The sequence below is a fragment of the Pristiophorus japonicus genome, chromosome 2 (genome assembly GCF_044704955.1).
Source record: "Pristiophorus japonicus isolate sPriJap1 chromosome 2, sPriJap1.hap1, whole genome shotgun sequence".
NCBI classification, from domain to species: Eukaryota; Metazoa; Chordata; class Chondrichthyes; family Pristiophoridae; genus Pristiophorus; species Pristiophorus japonicus.
In genome coordinates, this window is record NC_091978.1 from 188717038 (window position 1) to 188734839 (window position 17802).

At 43.6% G+C, this 17802-nt stretch overlaps 1 protein-coding gene across 7 annotated transcripts in view; it reads right to left on the reverse strand.

The window, feature by feature from the left end:
- pcdh7b (protocadherin 7b) overlaps positions 1-17802 on the reverse strand; it is a 581399-nt gene that overhangs the window by 228874 nt on the left and 334723 nt on the right. Inside the window, exon 3 of one of the 7 annotated variants that reach the window (XM_070870575.1) lies at positions 7159-7262. The exons of the other annotated variants lie outside the window; for them this stretch is intronic. Coding sequence (XP_070726676.1) covers positions 7180-7262 — 83 coding nt within the window. The 3' untranslated portion in view covers positions 7159-7179. Of the gene's footprint in view, positions 1-7158; positions 7263-17802 lie in introns of those variants that run through there. 7 annotated transcript variants of the gene reach the window in all.

Genomic DNA, 17802 nt, shown 5'->3' on the forward strand with positions numbered 1-17802 from the left:
GTGAAGAACAGCTGCAAGGGTGGGGGAAAACAAGGCAACCACGAAACCAGGAGTGTTAGAAGAGAGTTTCAACAGGGACGAGTGGAATTGGAAACGTAGCTTCAAGGGGAGGAGTTTAGCTGAAAGGCTGTGATTTCTTGGATTAAGAGAGGCCCAATGTCTCCATTTTGAGGAGGCCTAATTTCAATGATTTGGAGGAAGCCCAAATGTTATCTTTCTGTGCTGGTGTTTTGAGTTGCAGAAGGCAAGAATATTTCATGGCTCCACATGAATTGCGGCATCCAGACCTTGGGAATTGCTGTGTCTCAGTTTTGAGGGTCTGATAGCTGCCATTAGACAGCCCATCCCACTGATCAGTGAGGCCACATAACCAAGGCCTTGATACCTGCAATTAAGAGCACAGCTGCAAAATGCTGCGCAAAATTCCTTCCCTTTTTTGCTGGCATTAGGCCATCGGGGCGGGTCTGTGCCAGAGTTGCCCCTGGGCCATGTTAATGGCTGAGGAGGGCAGGAAATAGCAGCACTTATGGGCATGGACAGGAGCAGTGCACTTTATGCTGTTTCTGTCTTGTGCTAGGACAAAGGAAGTCAGAAAAGGTGGCCCATATATCTTGAAAATAGAAGGATACTTCATCTTGCTATTTTGTCCATATCGTCCATAACTTCCAATGTAACATGCTTGAAATGTAACAGGACCAACAATGTGCCATTACCCTTGTGGAATGTTTCTTATTTAGGACACCGTGGCTGAAAATTTTCTTGTAGCTGCTCCCGCTCCGTTGCCAGAAGTGTGTCAGAAATCCCATTCCAGCGAAGTTAAGGCAGCAGAGCAGGAGCAATTTTGAGAAAATTCAGCCTATCCATGGGGTTGTGCCTGTAATCCCTACCCTGTTGAGTTGCATCTCAACCACGTTGCCATTTTGCAACAGTTATAGAATGCATCCAACCAGCTATTCTTTATTTTCTGACAGCTTTATTGATGTCTATGGTAATGGAGTGACATTAACCTAACCCACCTGGTGCGAAATTGATGGGATCGGATCCACTGTCTGTTTTATACCCCACCCAATTTCACTTTCCATTGACGTCAATGGAAAGTAAAATGGGATGGACTGTAAAATGGACGTCCGATCCCATCCCATCAGTTTCCTGCCAGGCAGGTTAGGTTAAAATTACTTCGCTAAGAGTCTGTTCCCAAACCACCAAGTCTGATTCTTCATATTGATGTACTAGGTCAGTGAGGGGCCATAAGCTGACACCAGAATGTGCTTTTTCCTCACATTCTTTAGATTTTCCCCTATCCTTCTGGGCTTCGGTCTTTGGTGCCAAAAGAAACACAAATACAATGTAAACTTTGTTAATATGTCAAACCTGAATCACTTCTTTTCTGAGGCTTCTTCACTGATTGTTGTCTCTGGAGAATGATTATGGGATCATGATAAATTGTGTGTCAACTTCAGTGCCTCTCGCACTTGATCGCAAAAAAATTATAGTTTCAACAACTTTGATTTTAACAGCTCTCCAAGTCACTGGAGAAACTCATTTATAGGCCTCCTTGGAAAGCTTTGACACAACTCAGGTAATAGGAGTCATGATTTGTAAAATTCTGCCAGAGACACTGGCCATGATCATCAATTTCCGCAGGGGTTCCCCAATTCCCTGTTGTAATTTCAGCAGAAACATTGTAAATGGCGATAATTTTTCAAATATTTCCATCAAAGTTACAGCAAAGTTATTGTAGGAGATTGGGAGAACCCCAATGCAAATGAGTGGTGTTGGTCTAATGTGAATTTTGAATGAAAGACCTGGTATGAATCTAAATTGTAAAAAGAAAATTGAGGTAGAGGTAGATTTTGACTTTATGCGATAGTGTAAAACGGGTGATAGCTAATCGGCAGCCTGTCTCACATCTCTCTCGATTTGTGTCTCCATTGAAGACAATGGAAATAGAAATCGGGAGAGATGTAAAACGGGCTGCTGATTTCCTATTACCTGTTTTACACTCGTACACAAAGTCAAAATCTATCCCATTGACTCAGAATTACATCTCACTATTTTGAAAATAATCTTTGAGTCATGATTAAGAAAATACCTCGAATGTACTGCCAGGAAGAAAGTTTGCTCTCCTTTTGGTAAGATTGTACCAATATATGTGTTAACCACAAAATGAAAAAAAATGAAGTCTATATGCAAGATGCAAATCCTTTAATGATTGAGTGGAACTCCTGGCTGCCCATGAAGATGGACACAGATCCCATCTCAAACTGCAAGGATGGGGAGCATTAAAATACTCGGGGTGGGCACCAGCACCTGTCAGAGTGCTTAAAAGGCACCCATCCATCAAGAGGAAAATCAAGAGTAACAGCATGCTGCTCTTAGGGCAGGAGGGAGGGCTGGGAAGAACGGAAGTGTACATTTTCTCAGTTTTTTTCCGTTCCTAAATGAGAAACTGAGCTTTTTTTAAGGTAATCAATCCACTTTATATCAAATACATTTCCTTGCTGCAATCATAAGGGATTAAATTGGGGAAAGGGTGAAAACAGGCGCTAACTAGGTGCTGTGCTAACAAGACAAGCCTGTTTGAAAGTCTGGTTTTAGCTTGCAATTTTAGGGCTAATTGATAACCATGATCTAAACTTGCCTGGAAGCACTCTAACAGACACTTTCAGGTTTAGCACTCAAGCGATGATTAGAAACAATTTTTGTGGAGCTGTATATGTAGCCTCCACACATTTACTTCCACTGAAGGTGTGGAGTACACTGGGTGACACACAACAAAACATTTCAGGATGGCTCAGGGACTGAGGGAGAGGGTACACAGGTTCTCAAGACACAGCGCTGGAGGTCCTGGTGGAGGAAGTCCAGAGGAGGAGGACTGTCCTGTACTCGCAGAGTAGAAGACGTCCATCTCACCCTCCTGACCATCCTCTCCCTCTCTTCTGCAGCAGCTGATTCTGCTCTGCCTGGCCTCCGAACATTATCCTCCTAAAATTCCTCCCCAGAACAAGGGGAACTCATAGCAATATTCCCATGATCAAGCACGCCCTACCTCTGGGTAACTCCTATAAGGTGTCCAATAAAGTGGAGTAGCACAGCACTCACTCTCTTTAGGTGAAGTCCTCAGAGAATTTCCATAATAAATGTTGATAGAGTGTTGGTGAAGTCTTGACAAAGAGTGCCAGAAAGTCTCCCGAAGTGGCTCAAAAGTCCCCTTCATAGTGCAGTCAGTCGATCTCCAGCAGCAAGCGAACAGTGAAAGCTGAGCATGGCTTGAAGACTTCTTTACTCCTATTCAGCTGGTTGCTGTTAGGAGAGATCATTAATTGAAGCACTAGCCAGCAAAATGGTGTGCAGTCTCTTTAATGAGCACTAGTAGCCAATTTAATCATCAATCAGACTCTTTGCGATCCTCGGGGCGCCTATTCCTAGCGCGCCTTTACCAAGGTGGCGTCTTGCGCAAAAGGCGGGCTAAACCGGCATTGCAGCTCAAGATCCCATCTTGACCACCTCGAAGGCTCCTTAGCACCTGAAGTATACAGAGAAAATCTCTTAGGATCTTAATAAGGCCCGCTACAGAATTCATGCCAGCTCTTTGCTGTAATGGGCAGAATTCCAAGGGTAGCCCGGTAACTCCCCCAAACAAGCTCTCTTGGTTGGAAGGGGTGGCAGAAAACTTGCCCACATCCTAAACTCCAACTGAAATTTTCTGCACTGGGTAACACAAGAGCCAGTTGAACCGAGTTCTGCCAAAATTCCATTTCTCGGCAGGTGATGCACCCAGTCTCTGACTCTCTGCAGCTCTTGGAATTTCAGGACCTAAGGCACCTCTAATGATTGTTTATTGCCCCCATTGCATTCGCTGACTTGTCCATGCTGTGTGGGGAACAATGAGGGAAGAAAGTATTCGTTCTGTTACAATGTGATAATTGTAACCATGATCTTGAATTGAAATTCTACTATAATCTAACCTAATACTGACTTACAATTTCTGAGAATGACATTTTTTTTTAATGTCATTTGCAGTGTTGAGTGACACTGTTCATGCTTTTGGGAACTAGTTAAGGTTAATACACTCCGGTTCCACAACAAATTCCCATAAATCAAAAGAAACCTGGAAGAATAAAAAAGGCTACAGGCTCATTAAAATGTGCTGTGTACATGCCTGAAGTGAAACTTTACAGGTTGAAATAACATTATCGTCTGTTTTCTGCATCCTTAAGTAAATGTCTTCTTTTTTAAAAATTCGATGACACCACAACGTACAGTCATGTCTGACATTTCTTCGGGCAAGAAAATCATCCAAATGGAACAAGGTCTCCATCATTATGAAAGAAAAAAAATATTCACTCCTTAAGGTCTGGTTTGAGTTAATGTCAAACAGTACAACATAATCAAAGGTACATTTTTAGAATAATGGGGAAATGCACAGATTTTTTTGTCAAAATTCTTTGATTTTGATGTGTCTTGAGGGAAGGTCTAGCTCTCCATCAGTGTTTTAACACAGAAGGGTGAATTTTCAGGCCTCCAGCTTGATACAAATGATCCAGAAATGGTGTGCAATGATGAATACCCCATTGCCACTGTTGGCAATGGTTCCCCTGCCTACTGCTGGAAGGCCAGCGTGACCACCTGATCCAGACGGTAGGGCCATTTAAAATGCAAATCAGGGTTCCAGTGATGTACGTGTAATCCCAATTGTCATTTTTGGACTGATCTGGGCAGTGAATGCACAGTGTACATTCTCACCAATATCAGCTGCCGATTTAGCTGAACAGGACGACAGAGGGAAATTCCTCTTTATTTTTGTAGGGCTGGGAGGAGTCCTCCAGACTCCAGAAAACCCACCTGGGTCACTGCTTTCCGGCTCTCCCCCACTTCAGGCATCAGATCCCCCGCCACCATGGATTTACTTCCTTCTGGTCCGGAGGCCAGCCGGGTGCCCGATATTGCGATAGCCCAGAGCCGGTGGGCTGCACCGGGGCATGGCCACTGCCCCGATGCTAATGAGGCCAGCCCCTCAAAATAGATTGGGCCTCCCACCGGGACTACTGGGTTGGCTGCCCAAAGTCTGCTCGTGCAGAAAATCCACCCCTTACTGTTCTGTTAATAGGGACCAGAAAAACCTGCTAACAAAATAATGACGTTTCAAAGCACTTTTACCTTGCACATGATTTTTTGTGGTAAAAGTTCTAAATGAATAGCTATCTGCTTGATTCATAGATAGCTGTCAACTTGCAAATACTTGCAGTCACAATGCACATGCAATATATAGCTCCTGAGAACCTAAGAAATAGGAGCACGAGTAGGCCATAAAGCCCCTCGGGCCTGCTCCACCATTCAATAAGATCATGGCTGATCATCGACCTCAACGCCACTTTTCCGCCCGATCTCCTTATACCTTGATTCCTCTAGACTGCAATAATCAATCTATCTCACAATTGAATACATTCCCAGAGACTCAGTATCCACAGTCCTCTAAGATGAGATTGCTTTCTTAATTGTGTCATTAGTCTAGAAATTACTGTTGGTAATATTAGCTGTGGAATATTTAACACGGTATCATGACATTCCTTTTTCCAGTATTTTAATGGAGGGATTAACCCATTTAAAATAATGTAATGTTTGTGTTAAAATAGCAGCAAAAGCAGCATTTATTCACTCATCATGGCAGCTATTTTAATGTCTTAGCTTTTGTGATGATAGAAAGTGTAATAGTAACAACGGTGCAAAATTAAAATAAATATAAATAAGTGGTACTAACCATCTAATACATCAGCACTGAAGTAATCAATGGTCATGCCTGTTGGATGCCATGGGCTATAAATTGCGTAGCGCCCCGTTTGGGGCGATAGCTTTTGAAGCAGTGCAAAAGTAATGTCAGGTGATAATCCTTTTTTCAGCCCGGGAATTTCCGCTTTAGCACTCCAAGAGGGAAGTGGAACACGAAATCAAGTGTTACCACTACCCTCAGAGCCCTAAAGTGAGAGAGAGGGGCTGTAGTGGCAGAACGCTGAACAATGTTCAATGCAGCGCTGCCGTCTTTGGAGACTCGTTTCCTTAGTTAAAGGGAAGGGCCAATGATGAGCTCTGTCTGTTGGGCCACGGAACCTGCGCTATGTGCATAGCAGCCCCAAGCACTCTAAAAGGGCTGAGGAATCGCGGAGTCAAAAGACATCACGAGGCACCAGACTGGGGAGAGAAATTTTTTTTGCCCTACCTGACCTTTAAATATCGATCCCCCAGCAGCCAGCTGAGGTGACAACGCCTCCTGCAGCTGCCCCTTTTGATGGCTGGCGATGCTTCAGGGGGTGGGAACAAATATCAAATCCGGGGCACTCTGCACCGGATGATGTTATGATCTACGAGCGAGGCGGTAAGTGTTAGTGCCAGAGTAAAACCGCCAGGGAATTCGCTGCACCTGGTCGGTAAACCCTTAATGTCCCGTTACCGCCCCCAGCAGGCACCAACGGGAGGTGCAAACCAGGTGAATTTCTCCCCGCAAGACTTGTTAGAATGTTGCATCATACCAGAGTCCAGTCAGTATCTTCTTTATTCAATGGCAAACAAATGTTAGTTGCTGAAACTTCCAAATTACTGATATGAATTGAGCGGGAGGTGGAGTGCTGTTCGATCAAAACACTGTTGTTTGGTGAAAGCCTGCAAACTGTTACAGTTAGTTTTTTTCAAAGGGACCGTAGTCCAACTGTTGGCTTAAAAAGTGACCAGCACAAAAGTAGAATAGTCTCTTTAGATGGGCACCACAACTTCTGTCGAAGGCATTGGTCACGGCAGCAAAGGATGGAAAGACAAAAGTTGGTAGGCACAATTTAAGAACATAAGAACATAAGAAATAGGAACAGGAGAAGGCTATACGGCCCCTCGAGCCTGCTTCGCCATTCAATAAGATCATGGCTGATCTGATCATGGACTCAGCTCCACTTCCCTGCCCACTCCCCATAACTCCTTATCCCCTTATCATTTAAGAAACTGTCTATTTGTCTTAAATTTAATCAATGTCCCAGCTTCCACAGTTCTCTGAGTCAGCGAATTCCACAGATTTATAACCCCTTGAGAGAAGAAATTTCTCCTCATCTCTGTTTTAAATGGGCAGCCCCTTATTCTAAGTGTTATATATGTGGACTTGTATTTACTCTGTACAGCCACCAGGGGGCTCATTCGCTAGAGTCCCAAGCGATTCCATAATCCCTTGGGAGCACAGGTATTTAAGAAGGCTTCACAGGTTGGAGAGGCACTCTGGACACCTGCAATAAAAGACCAAGGTCACATGTTACTTTGAGCTCACAGTACTCAGGCTGACTCTTTCTCCATACACAACACTAAAATCATGCCCTCTAGTTCTAGTCTCCCTGAAAACATCCTCGCTGCATCCACCTTGTCAAGCCCCCTCATAATCTTATACGTTTCGGTAAGATCACCTCTCATTCTTCTGAATTCCAATGAATAGAGGCCCAATCTACTCAACCTTTCCTCATAAGTCAACCCCCTCATCCCCGGAATCAACCTAGTGAACCTTCTCTGAACTGCCTCCAAGTCAAGTATATCCTTTCTTAAATATGGAAACCAAAACTGCACGTATTATTCCAGGTGTGACCTCACCAATAGCTTATATAGCTGTAGCAAGACTTCCCTGCTTTTATACTCCATCCCCTTTGCAATAAAGGCCAAGATACCATTGGCCTTCCTGATCACTTGCTGTACCTGCATACTATCCTTTTGTGTTTCATGCACAAGTACTCACAAGTTCCCGTTGTACTGTGGCACTTTGCAATCTTTCTCCATTTAAATAATAACTTGCTCTTTGATTTTTTTTCTGCCAAAGTGCATGACCTCACACTTTCCAACATTATACTCCATCTGCCAAATTTTTGCCCACTCACTTAGCCTATGTCCTTTTGCAGATTTTTTGTGTCCTCCTCACACATTGCTTTTCCTCCATCTTTGTATCATCAGCAAACCTGGCTATGTTACACTCAGTCCCTTCTTCCAAGTCGTTAATATAGATTGTAAATAGTTGGGGTTTACTTGGTCCATGAAGCCAGCACTTTAGGCCATCTTGCTGATCAATCATAGAATCATTGAAATGTATGGTCCAGAAGGAGGCCATCCAGCCCATCTTCTCTGCGCCAGCCAAAAAAGAGCTATCCGGCCTAATCCCACTTTACAGCTCTTGGTCTGTGTATATCCAAGTATTTTTTCAATCTGCTGAGGGTTTCTGCCTCTACCACCCTTCCAGGCAGTGAGTTCCAGACCCCAAAACCCTCTGGGTGAAAAAAGGTCTCCTCAACTCTCCTCTAATCCTTCTACCAATTACTTTAAAACTATGCCTCCTGGTGATTGACCTCTCTGCAAAGGGAAATACGTTCTTCCGATCCACTCTATCTAGGCCCCTCATAATTTTATATACCTCAATTCAGTCTTCCCTCAGCCTCCTTTATTCTAAAGAAAACAACTCAGCCTATCCAATCTTTCCTCATGGCTAAAATTCTCCAGTCCTTGCAACATCCTCGGAAATTTCCTATGTACTTTCTCTAGTGCAATCACATATTTCTTGTAATGTGGTGACCAGAACTGTGTGCAGTACTCCAGCTGTAGCCGAACTAGTACTTAATATAGTTTAAGCATAACCTCACTGCTCATATTCTATGCCTTGGCTAATAAAGGCAAGTATCCTGTATGCCTTCTTAACCACCTTATCTACTTGTCCTGCTACCTTCAGGGATCTGTGGACATGCACTCCAAGGTCCTCTACACTTCTCAGTATCCGACCATTTATTGTGTATTACCCTTGCCTTGTTAGCCCTCATCAAATGCATTACCTCACACCTCTCAGGATTTAATTCCATTTACCATTTTTCTGCCCACCTGACCAGTCCGTTGATATCTTCCTGCAGTTTACAGCTTTCTTCCTAACTATCAATCACTATCAGCCAATTTTTGTATCATCTGCAAACTTCTTAATCATGCCCCCTACATTGAAGTCTTAATCATTGATATATACCGCAAAAAGCAAGGGACCTAGTACTGAGTCCTGCGGAACTCCACTGGAAACAGCCTTCCAGTCACAAAAACACCTGCCGACCATTACCCTTTGCTTCCAGTCACTGAGTCAATTTTGGATCCAACTTGCCACTTTTCTTTGGATCCCATAGGCTTTTACTTTTCTGCCATGTGGGACCTTGTCAAAATCCTTGCTAAAATCCATGTTGACTACATCAAACACACTACGCTCATCAACCCTCCTTGTTACCTCCTCAATAAATTCAATCAGGTTATTCAGACATGACCTTCCTTTAACAAATCCATGCTGACTGTCCTTGATTAATCCATGCTTTCCAAATGATGATTAATACTGTCCCTCAGAAATTTTTCCAACAATTTGCCCATCACTGTGATTAGACTGACTGGCTTGTAATTAATTAGTTAATCCCTGCCTCCCTTTTTGTGAAAGCAAAGAGAGGGCATGAAAAAATATTGGCATGTAAATGAAAGTCTTTCTTTTTTAAACAATGGTACAACGTTAGCCGTCTTCCAGTCCTCCGGCACCATACCTGTAGTCAGAGAGGATTGGAAAATGATGGTCAGAGCCTCTGCTATTTCCTCTCTTGCTTCTCTTAACAGCCTGGGATATATTTTACTTGGGCCTGGCGATTGATGTACTTTCAAAGATGCTAAATCCCTCAATACTTTCTCTCGCACTACGTTTATCTCATTTAATATTTCACAATCCCCCTCCTTAACTACAATGTCTGCATCAACCCTCTCTTTTGTGAAGACAGATGAAAAGTATTCATTAAGAATCATACCGATGTCTTCCGCCTCCACAGGTTATCTATTTGGTCTTCAATAGGCCCCACACTTTCCTTAGTCATCCTCTTTCTCTTTATGTATATTTAAAACAATTTTGGGCTTCCTTGATGTACTTGCCAATATTTTTTTCATGCTCTCTCTTTGCTTTTCTAATTTCCTTTTTAATTTCACTCCTCTAGGCTTTCTGCAATATTTAGCTCTCAGTATCTCACATAAGCTTCCCGTTTTTGCCTTATCTTACCCTGTATGCCCCTTGACATCCAGGCGGCTCTAGATTTGGGAGTCCCACCCTTTTCATTTGTCGGGATATATTTGCTCTGAACCCTCACTATTTCCTTCTTGAATGCTTCCCACTGCTCTGACACTGATTTACCGTTGTATAGCTGTTTCCAGTCCACTTTTGATAAATCACATCTCTGCTTAGTAAAATTGGCCTTTCCCCAAAACTTTTATTCCTGGCCTATCATTGTTCTTTTCCATAACTATACTAAATCTAACTGAATTTTGATTACTGCCAACAAAATGGTCTCCCGCTGATACACCTTCCACCTGAATTTCAGTTCATAACAGTTCCGAGGACAGTAAATTCCTCAATTTTAAATGGAAAAATAAAGACATGGATCATCCAAGCAATGTGCCTAGGATGCTAACACAAAGCAATAGACCTTAAGGATGTACATTTACATAGAAATTATAGATTCTCATAGCAAATAATTGAGTTTTAAATGGAAACAATACTGTACCACCATAGTGTACATCCATTTCGTTTCACATCAGCACCCAGATGATTATCAAATGTCTGTTGGTGGCAGTATAGTTTAGAGGATGCAGTGACTTTAACTTCACTCCATCTGAAAAATGGGATGAGAAGTGTTCTCTTCTGGCACTGCTGGTGTGTGACTGAAAACTTTTCATGAAGCATTTTTGCACAGTGATGTCTGTGCAAAATACATCATAACATAAGAACATAAAAATTAGAACCCTCAAGCCTGCTCCACGATTCAATAAGATTATGGCTGATCTTCAACCTCAATTCTACTTATCCTGAGACTATGCCCCCTAGTTCTTGACTCTCCAGCCAGGGGAAAACATTCTCAGCATCTACTCTGGCAATCCCTCTCAGAATCTCATATGTTTCAATGAGATCATCTCTCATTCTTCTAAACTCCAGAGAGTATAAGAACATAAGAAATAGGAGCAGGAGTAGGCCATTAGGCTCCTCGAGCCTGCTCCACCATTTAATATCATAGCTGATCTGATCATGGGCTCAGCTCCACTTCCCTGCCTGCTCCCCAGATAAGGAGACCAAAACTGTGCACAGTATTCAAGGTGTGGTCTCACCAAAGCCCTGTGCAATTGTAGCAAGTCTTCCTTACTCTTGTATTCCAAACTCTTTACAATAAAGGCCAATATGCCATTTGCCGTCTTAATTCCTTGCTGCACCTGCAGGCTAACTCTTTGTGTTTCCTGTACAAGGGCACCTAATCTCTCTGAACATCAACATTTAATAGTTTTTCACCATTTAAAAAAATATTCTGTCTTTCGATTCTTCCTACCAAAGTGAATAACCTCACATTTCCCCACATTATACTCCATCTGTCATCTTATTGCCCACTCGCTGAATCTGTCTATATCCCTTTGCAGGCTCTTTGTGTCCTCCTCACAGCTTATTTTCCCACCTAGCTTTGTATCATCAGCAAACTTCGATACATTACACTCAGTCCCGTCATCTAAGTCATTAATATAGATTGCAAATAGATGAGGCCCAAGCACTGATCCTTGAGGCAATCCACTAGTTACAGCCTGCCAACTGGATAATGATTTCTGTTTTCTGTCTGTTAACGAATCCTCTTTCCATGCCACTAGATTAACCCCAATCCCATGTGCCCTTATCTTGCTTAGCAACCTTTCATGTGGCACCTTATCGAATGTCTTTTGGAAATCCAAAAATACTACATCCCCCGTTTCCCCTTTAACTACCCTGCTCGTTAAATCTTCAAGAAACTCCAATAAATTTGTTAACTATATTGACTCAGCCTAATCCGATTCTGATTTTCTAAATGCCCTGTTACCACTTCCTTAATAATGAATTCCAGCATTTTCCCGACAACTGATGTCAGGCTAACTGGTCTGTAGTTCCGTGTTTTCTCTCTCTCTCCTTTCTTGAACTGCGAGGTTACATTTGGTACCTTCCAATCCGCTAGGACCATTCTAGAATCTAGGGAATTTTGGAAGATCACAACCAATGTATCCACTATCTCTGTAGCCACTTATTTTAGAACTCTAGGATATAGGCCATCAGATCCAGGGGACTTGTCAGTTTTTAGTCCTGTTAGTTTCTCAAGAACTTTTTGTCTACTGATAGAAACATAGAAACATAGAAAATAGGTGCAGGAGCAGGCCATTCAGCCCTTCTAGCCTGCACCGCCATTCAATGAGTTCATGGCTGAACATGAAACTTCAGTACCCCCTTCCTGCTTTCTCGCCATAACCCTTGATCCCCCGAGTAGTAAGGACTTCATCTAACTCCCTTTTGAATATATTTAGTGAATTGGCCTCAACTACTTTCTGTGGTAGAGAATTCCACAGGTTCACCACTCTCTGGGTGAAGAAGTTTCTCCTCATCTCGGTCCTAAATGGCTTACCCCTTATCCTCAGACTGTGACCCCTGGTTCTGGACTTCCCCAACATTGGGAACATTCTTCCTGCATCTAACCTGTCTAAACCCGTCAGAATTTTAAACGTTTCTATGAGGTCCCCTCTCATTCTTCTGAACTCCAGTGAATACAAGCCCAGTTGATCCAGTCTTTCTTGATAGGTCAGTCCCGCCATCCCGGGAATCAGTCTGGTGAATCTTCGCTGCACTCCCTCAATAGCAAGAATGTCCTTCCTCAAGTTAGGAGACCAAAACTGTACACAATACTTCAGGTGTGGCCTCACCAAGGCCCTGTACAACTGTAGCAACACCTCCCAGCCCCTGTATTCAAATCCCCTCGCTATGAAGGCCAATATGCCATTTGCTTTCTTAACCGCCTGCTGTACCTGCATGCTAACCTTCAATGACTGATGTACCATGACACCCAGGTCTCGTTGCACCTTCCCTTTTCCTAATCTGTCACCATTCAGATAATAGTCTGTCTCTCTGTTTTTACCACCAAAGTGGATAACCTCACATTTATCCACATTATACTTCATCTGCCATGCATTTGCCCACTCACCTAACCTATGCAAGTTACTCTGCAGCCTAATAGCATTCTCCTCGCAGCTCACACTGCCACCCAACTTAGTGTCATCCGCAAATTTGGAGATACTGCATTTAATCCCCTCGTCTAAATCATTAATGTACAATGTAAACAGCTGGGGCCCCAGCACAGAACCTTGCGGTACCCCACTAGTCACTGCCTGCCATTCTGAAAAGTACCCGTTTACTCCTACTTAATTACTTTAAGTTCCTTACTCTCATTACCCTTTGGATCCTCACTATTTTTGATATGTTTTTTGTATCTTCTGCTGTGAAGACAGATACAAAATATTGGTTTAAGGTCCCTGCCAGTTCCTTATTTCTCATTATAATTTCACCTGTCTCATCCTCTGAGGGACCAACACTTACTTTTGTTACTGTCTTCTTTTTTCCATCCTTGTAGAAGCTCTTACAATCTGTTTTTATGTTTGTTACAAATGTACTTTCAATCTTATTTTCTCCCTTTATATCAACTTTTGGTCACCTTTTAATGGTTTCTAAAGCTCTCTCAATCCTCAGGCTTACTGCTATACTTAGCAACATTATATGCCTCTTCTCTTCATCTAATATTATCCTTAAATTCTTTAGTTAGCCATTTTGGAGTATTTCTTTAAAATGTTTGCCACAGCTTATCTACCATCATATATTTTAATCTAATTTCCCAATCTACCGTAGCCAACTCGCTCTCATACCTATCTAATCAGTTTTATTTAACTTTAAGACTCTAGTTTCGGATTTAATTATTTCACTCTCAAACCCAATGTGAAATTTATCATATTACGATCACTCTTCCACAGAGGAGCCTTTACTATGAGATTACTAATTAACCTTGTATTATTACACAATACACTAAAATAGCCTGTTTCCTAGTTAGCAAGAGTTCACCGAGTAAATAATGGAACATATAGGCTGAAAATTCCCCCCCAAAAAACATGTGGGTTTGCAGCCTGGGGCAGTTAAATTGTTAAAAACCGGATTCTCATCCTGATCGCACCTCGAAGCCGCCCACTTCTGGTTTTGACGGAGGCGGGATGGGAACCAGGGACTAACCTGCTGCCAGAGGGCTGTAAGTTAATTTAAATATTAGAATAAGGCTGGAAGTCTCCTTTTTAACCTTTATTTTGAATTTAACTGTTTGTGGATGGGTTTCACACAATTTGTGAATCCCGGCAGTTAAACTGAGACTGCTGCATCCAGGAGGGAAGTGGCTTTATATCTACATCCTTTTTCCAGGATCCCTGACTAATCGACCCCCCATGATCGGTGACCTCCCCTCGAGGCCGCCAATCCCCACAGTGAGGCATCCCTACCGATGATGCTGAGGCTAGCCATCGGATCCTCTCTCCCCCCATGACTGAACCCCAATCCCCAAACCCCCCGTTTCCCAGCCAACACCCCACCCTGACCACTCTCCCATGATGCCCGACTGTTGATACCCCTCCCGCCCAACACAGACCATCCTGATCCCCGCCCCTGCACTGATTCCCGACCATGCCGATCCCTGCCTGATCGCTGACCATGCTGATCACCGCCCCCAGCGCCCCCCACCCCCCCCCCGATGATCTCCGACCATGCCGATCCCCGACCGCACCTCTCCCCGATTCCTGACCGAGCCCACCACAATCCCTCCCCCGGACCGACCCCGCACTCTTTCTCTGCATCTGAGGCCTGCTCGCCTGCAGCTAGCCTCTCAAGCTGGCTGGCTGCGGGCAGGAATACGAGATCTCACATGCAAATCAGGCCCTGCCGTTAAAGTCGGCTGGGCCTGCGGGAAACCCGGCTTCCCGCCCGCCGCCAACCCACCTCCTTGAGAAAATTCTGGCCAAATAAATATGTTAAAAAGTTGGTCAGAGACACAAAATGAAACAGGAAAAAACATGTAAAACAAAACAGTAACTATGGCCCCAAGTTTCCACATGATTTGCTTCTGATTTTGAGGAGCAACTGGTGGAGAACGGAGTATCTTAGAAATCGGAATTCTCCACATTTAAGTTTTCTGCAGTTCTAGTCAGGTAGAACAGTTTCACTTTTGAACAGAATTTTTTTTGTCCGGCCACTGACGCCTGATTTGAAAGTTTCCACAGTGAAAACATACTCCAAACTAACTTAGAATGGAGCAAGTGAAGATTTTTGTAGGCTTGAAAAAACCTTGTCTACACATTAAAAAATCAGGCGCAGGTTACAAATTAGGCATCGGGAACGAGGTGGGGGGAGGGGGGGGAAGGGAAGTCATTAAATTCTATAATAAATCCTTAGTTATACTTATACAAATAAATCCAACCTGAATAAAAATTTATAAGCAAAGAAAAGATTAAATAAACCATGTTCCTACCTGTGTGAAAGTGCTTCAGGCAGGCCTTTCAGGCAGCGGTTTGCCGTCGGGCCCGACCAACGGCAGGGGGAGAAAGCTGCAAGAAGCCTCAGTGCTGAGGGCAATGTGGTTTTATTAAAAAATTTTAAAAATTGAACAGCTACAAAGAATTTGAATAGTCTCAAACAAGTGCATGTGCCCCGTTTATCACAGTCTATCTTTAATTACAGAATGCACTCCCTCACCCTCACACACAGAAATATCAAGAAAATTAAAATACAAGCCTTTGCAAGGGTTCAATAAACAAATTTTCACTTTTTCTGCAGCACTTTTTAAAATGGCCGAGTGCCAATGTTTACTTCAGACTGCGCGTGCGCGAACGCTCCAACGCGCACGCGCAGGGTTGCCGGCACCAAAAAAACTCATTTAAATTGTACCCGCCCCCTCCTACTTACAAAATCGGTGCGAGTGGTAGGCTCCGCCCCCTGTGCGCCACGCCAAGCAGACATCGAGCTGCAAGGCGCTCGAGAATAGCGCGTTTTTTTTCAGGCGCCGTTTTCGGCGCAAAAAACGGGCGCCCAACTCAGAGGGGTGCCTGTTTTGTCGCGTGTGGAAACTTGGGGCCAAAATATTTTCAGTAGATTGAATTACATGGTGCTTATTTTCAACAAGATAAAGCATAATCAGATAATTGCTGACCTGTTAATCCTCCTTCAATATGGGTAAAATAATAGGAATGACTCTCAGAAATACATCCAATGGTTGCTGGTACAATAATAATAACAGCAATTGACATAGATTCAGAAAAGAATGTCTCATCTGACCAGCTTCTTGTGCTAGTGATATCCTATTTGGACTATAGAATGTGGTGCAATTAGACTTAAAAAAAATTATTAGTTCAGATCAAATTGCTGGGGATGCACGGTAAACCTTGGAAATGGATAATAAATTGGCCGACAACAACAACAACTTGTATTTATATAGCACCATTAATGTAATAAAACATCCCAAGGTGTGTAACAAGACAAAACAAAAAATTTGACACTAAGCCAGATAAGAAGAAATTAGAGCAGATGACTGAAAGCTTGGTCAAAGAGGTAGGTTTTAAGGAGCATCTTAAGAACATTAGAACATAAGAATTAGGAAAAGGAGTAGGCCATCTAGCCCCTCGAGCCTGCTCCGCCACTCAACAAGATCATGGCTGATCTGGCCGTGGACTCAGCTCCACTTACCTGCCCGCTCCCCATAACCCTTAATTCCCTTATTGGTTAAAAATTTATCTATCTGTGATTTGAATACATTCAATGAGCTCGCCTCAACTGCTTCCTTGGGCAGAGAATTCCACAGATTCACAACCCTCTTGGAGAAGAAATTCCTTCTCAACTCGGTTTTAAATTGTCTCCCCCATATTTTGAGGCTGTGCCCCCTAGTTCTAGTCTCCCCGATTAATGGAAACAACCTCCCTGCCTCTATCTTGTCTGTTCCTTTCATTATTTTAAATGTTTCTATAAGATCACCCCTCATCCTTCTGAACTCCAACGAGTAAAGACCCAGTCTACTCAATCTATCATCATAAGGTAACCCCCTCATCTCCAGAAACAGCCTAGTGAATCGTTTCAGTACCCCCTCCAAAGCTAGCATATCCTTCCTTCAGTAAGGTGACCAAAACTGCACGCAGTACTCCAGGTGCAGCCTCACCAATACCCTGTACAGTTGCAGCAGGACCTCCCTGCTTTTCCACTCCATCCCTCTCGCAATGAAGGCCAACATTCCATTTGCCTTCCTGATTGCCTGCTTCACCTGCAAACTATCCTTCTGTCATTCAAGCACAAGGGACCAATCGTGAAGCAGTAGAGGCGTGTCCTGCTCAGTTGGAGCTGTGAGCAGTGAGGGAAGCAGCTAGCAACTTGAGCTCCTGCCTGTAGAGCCCTGAGACCAGCCAGGAAGAGAAGGAAGGAAGGGGCTTCACCTACAACTTTATCCAGAGGGAGAGGAGGAGAACAGAAAACATTTCAACAACTTTATCATTTCTGCAAAGAGTTGGAGAGAGGGGGAAAAACCACAACAACCATCCAGTGTGGAAGGAGGGAGACTCAACTACTCTACAGGTGGGTGTGGGTGCATTTCCCAAAAAGACTTTGTTGTATCGGTGGGGGGAGGAAAGAAGACCACTGAGGGCCGGAACATCGCGGGGGGTGTGTGTGTGTGTGGTAGTGTGTGTGGGGGCCGTGCTTACAACTGGGCCCCCCCCCACAATTGGAACCCCCCCCACCCCCCCCACATTTGCCTAGCCTGGGATAGCTGGAGCTACCAGGCTGAAGATTTTCATTAATCACCCAATTAGGGATCGTTAGGAGTGCCTGGTGGCTCCAGCTACCCCAGGTGAAGACATCCTCTCCCCCCACCTGAAGACCACCCCAAG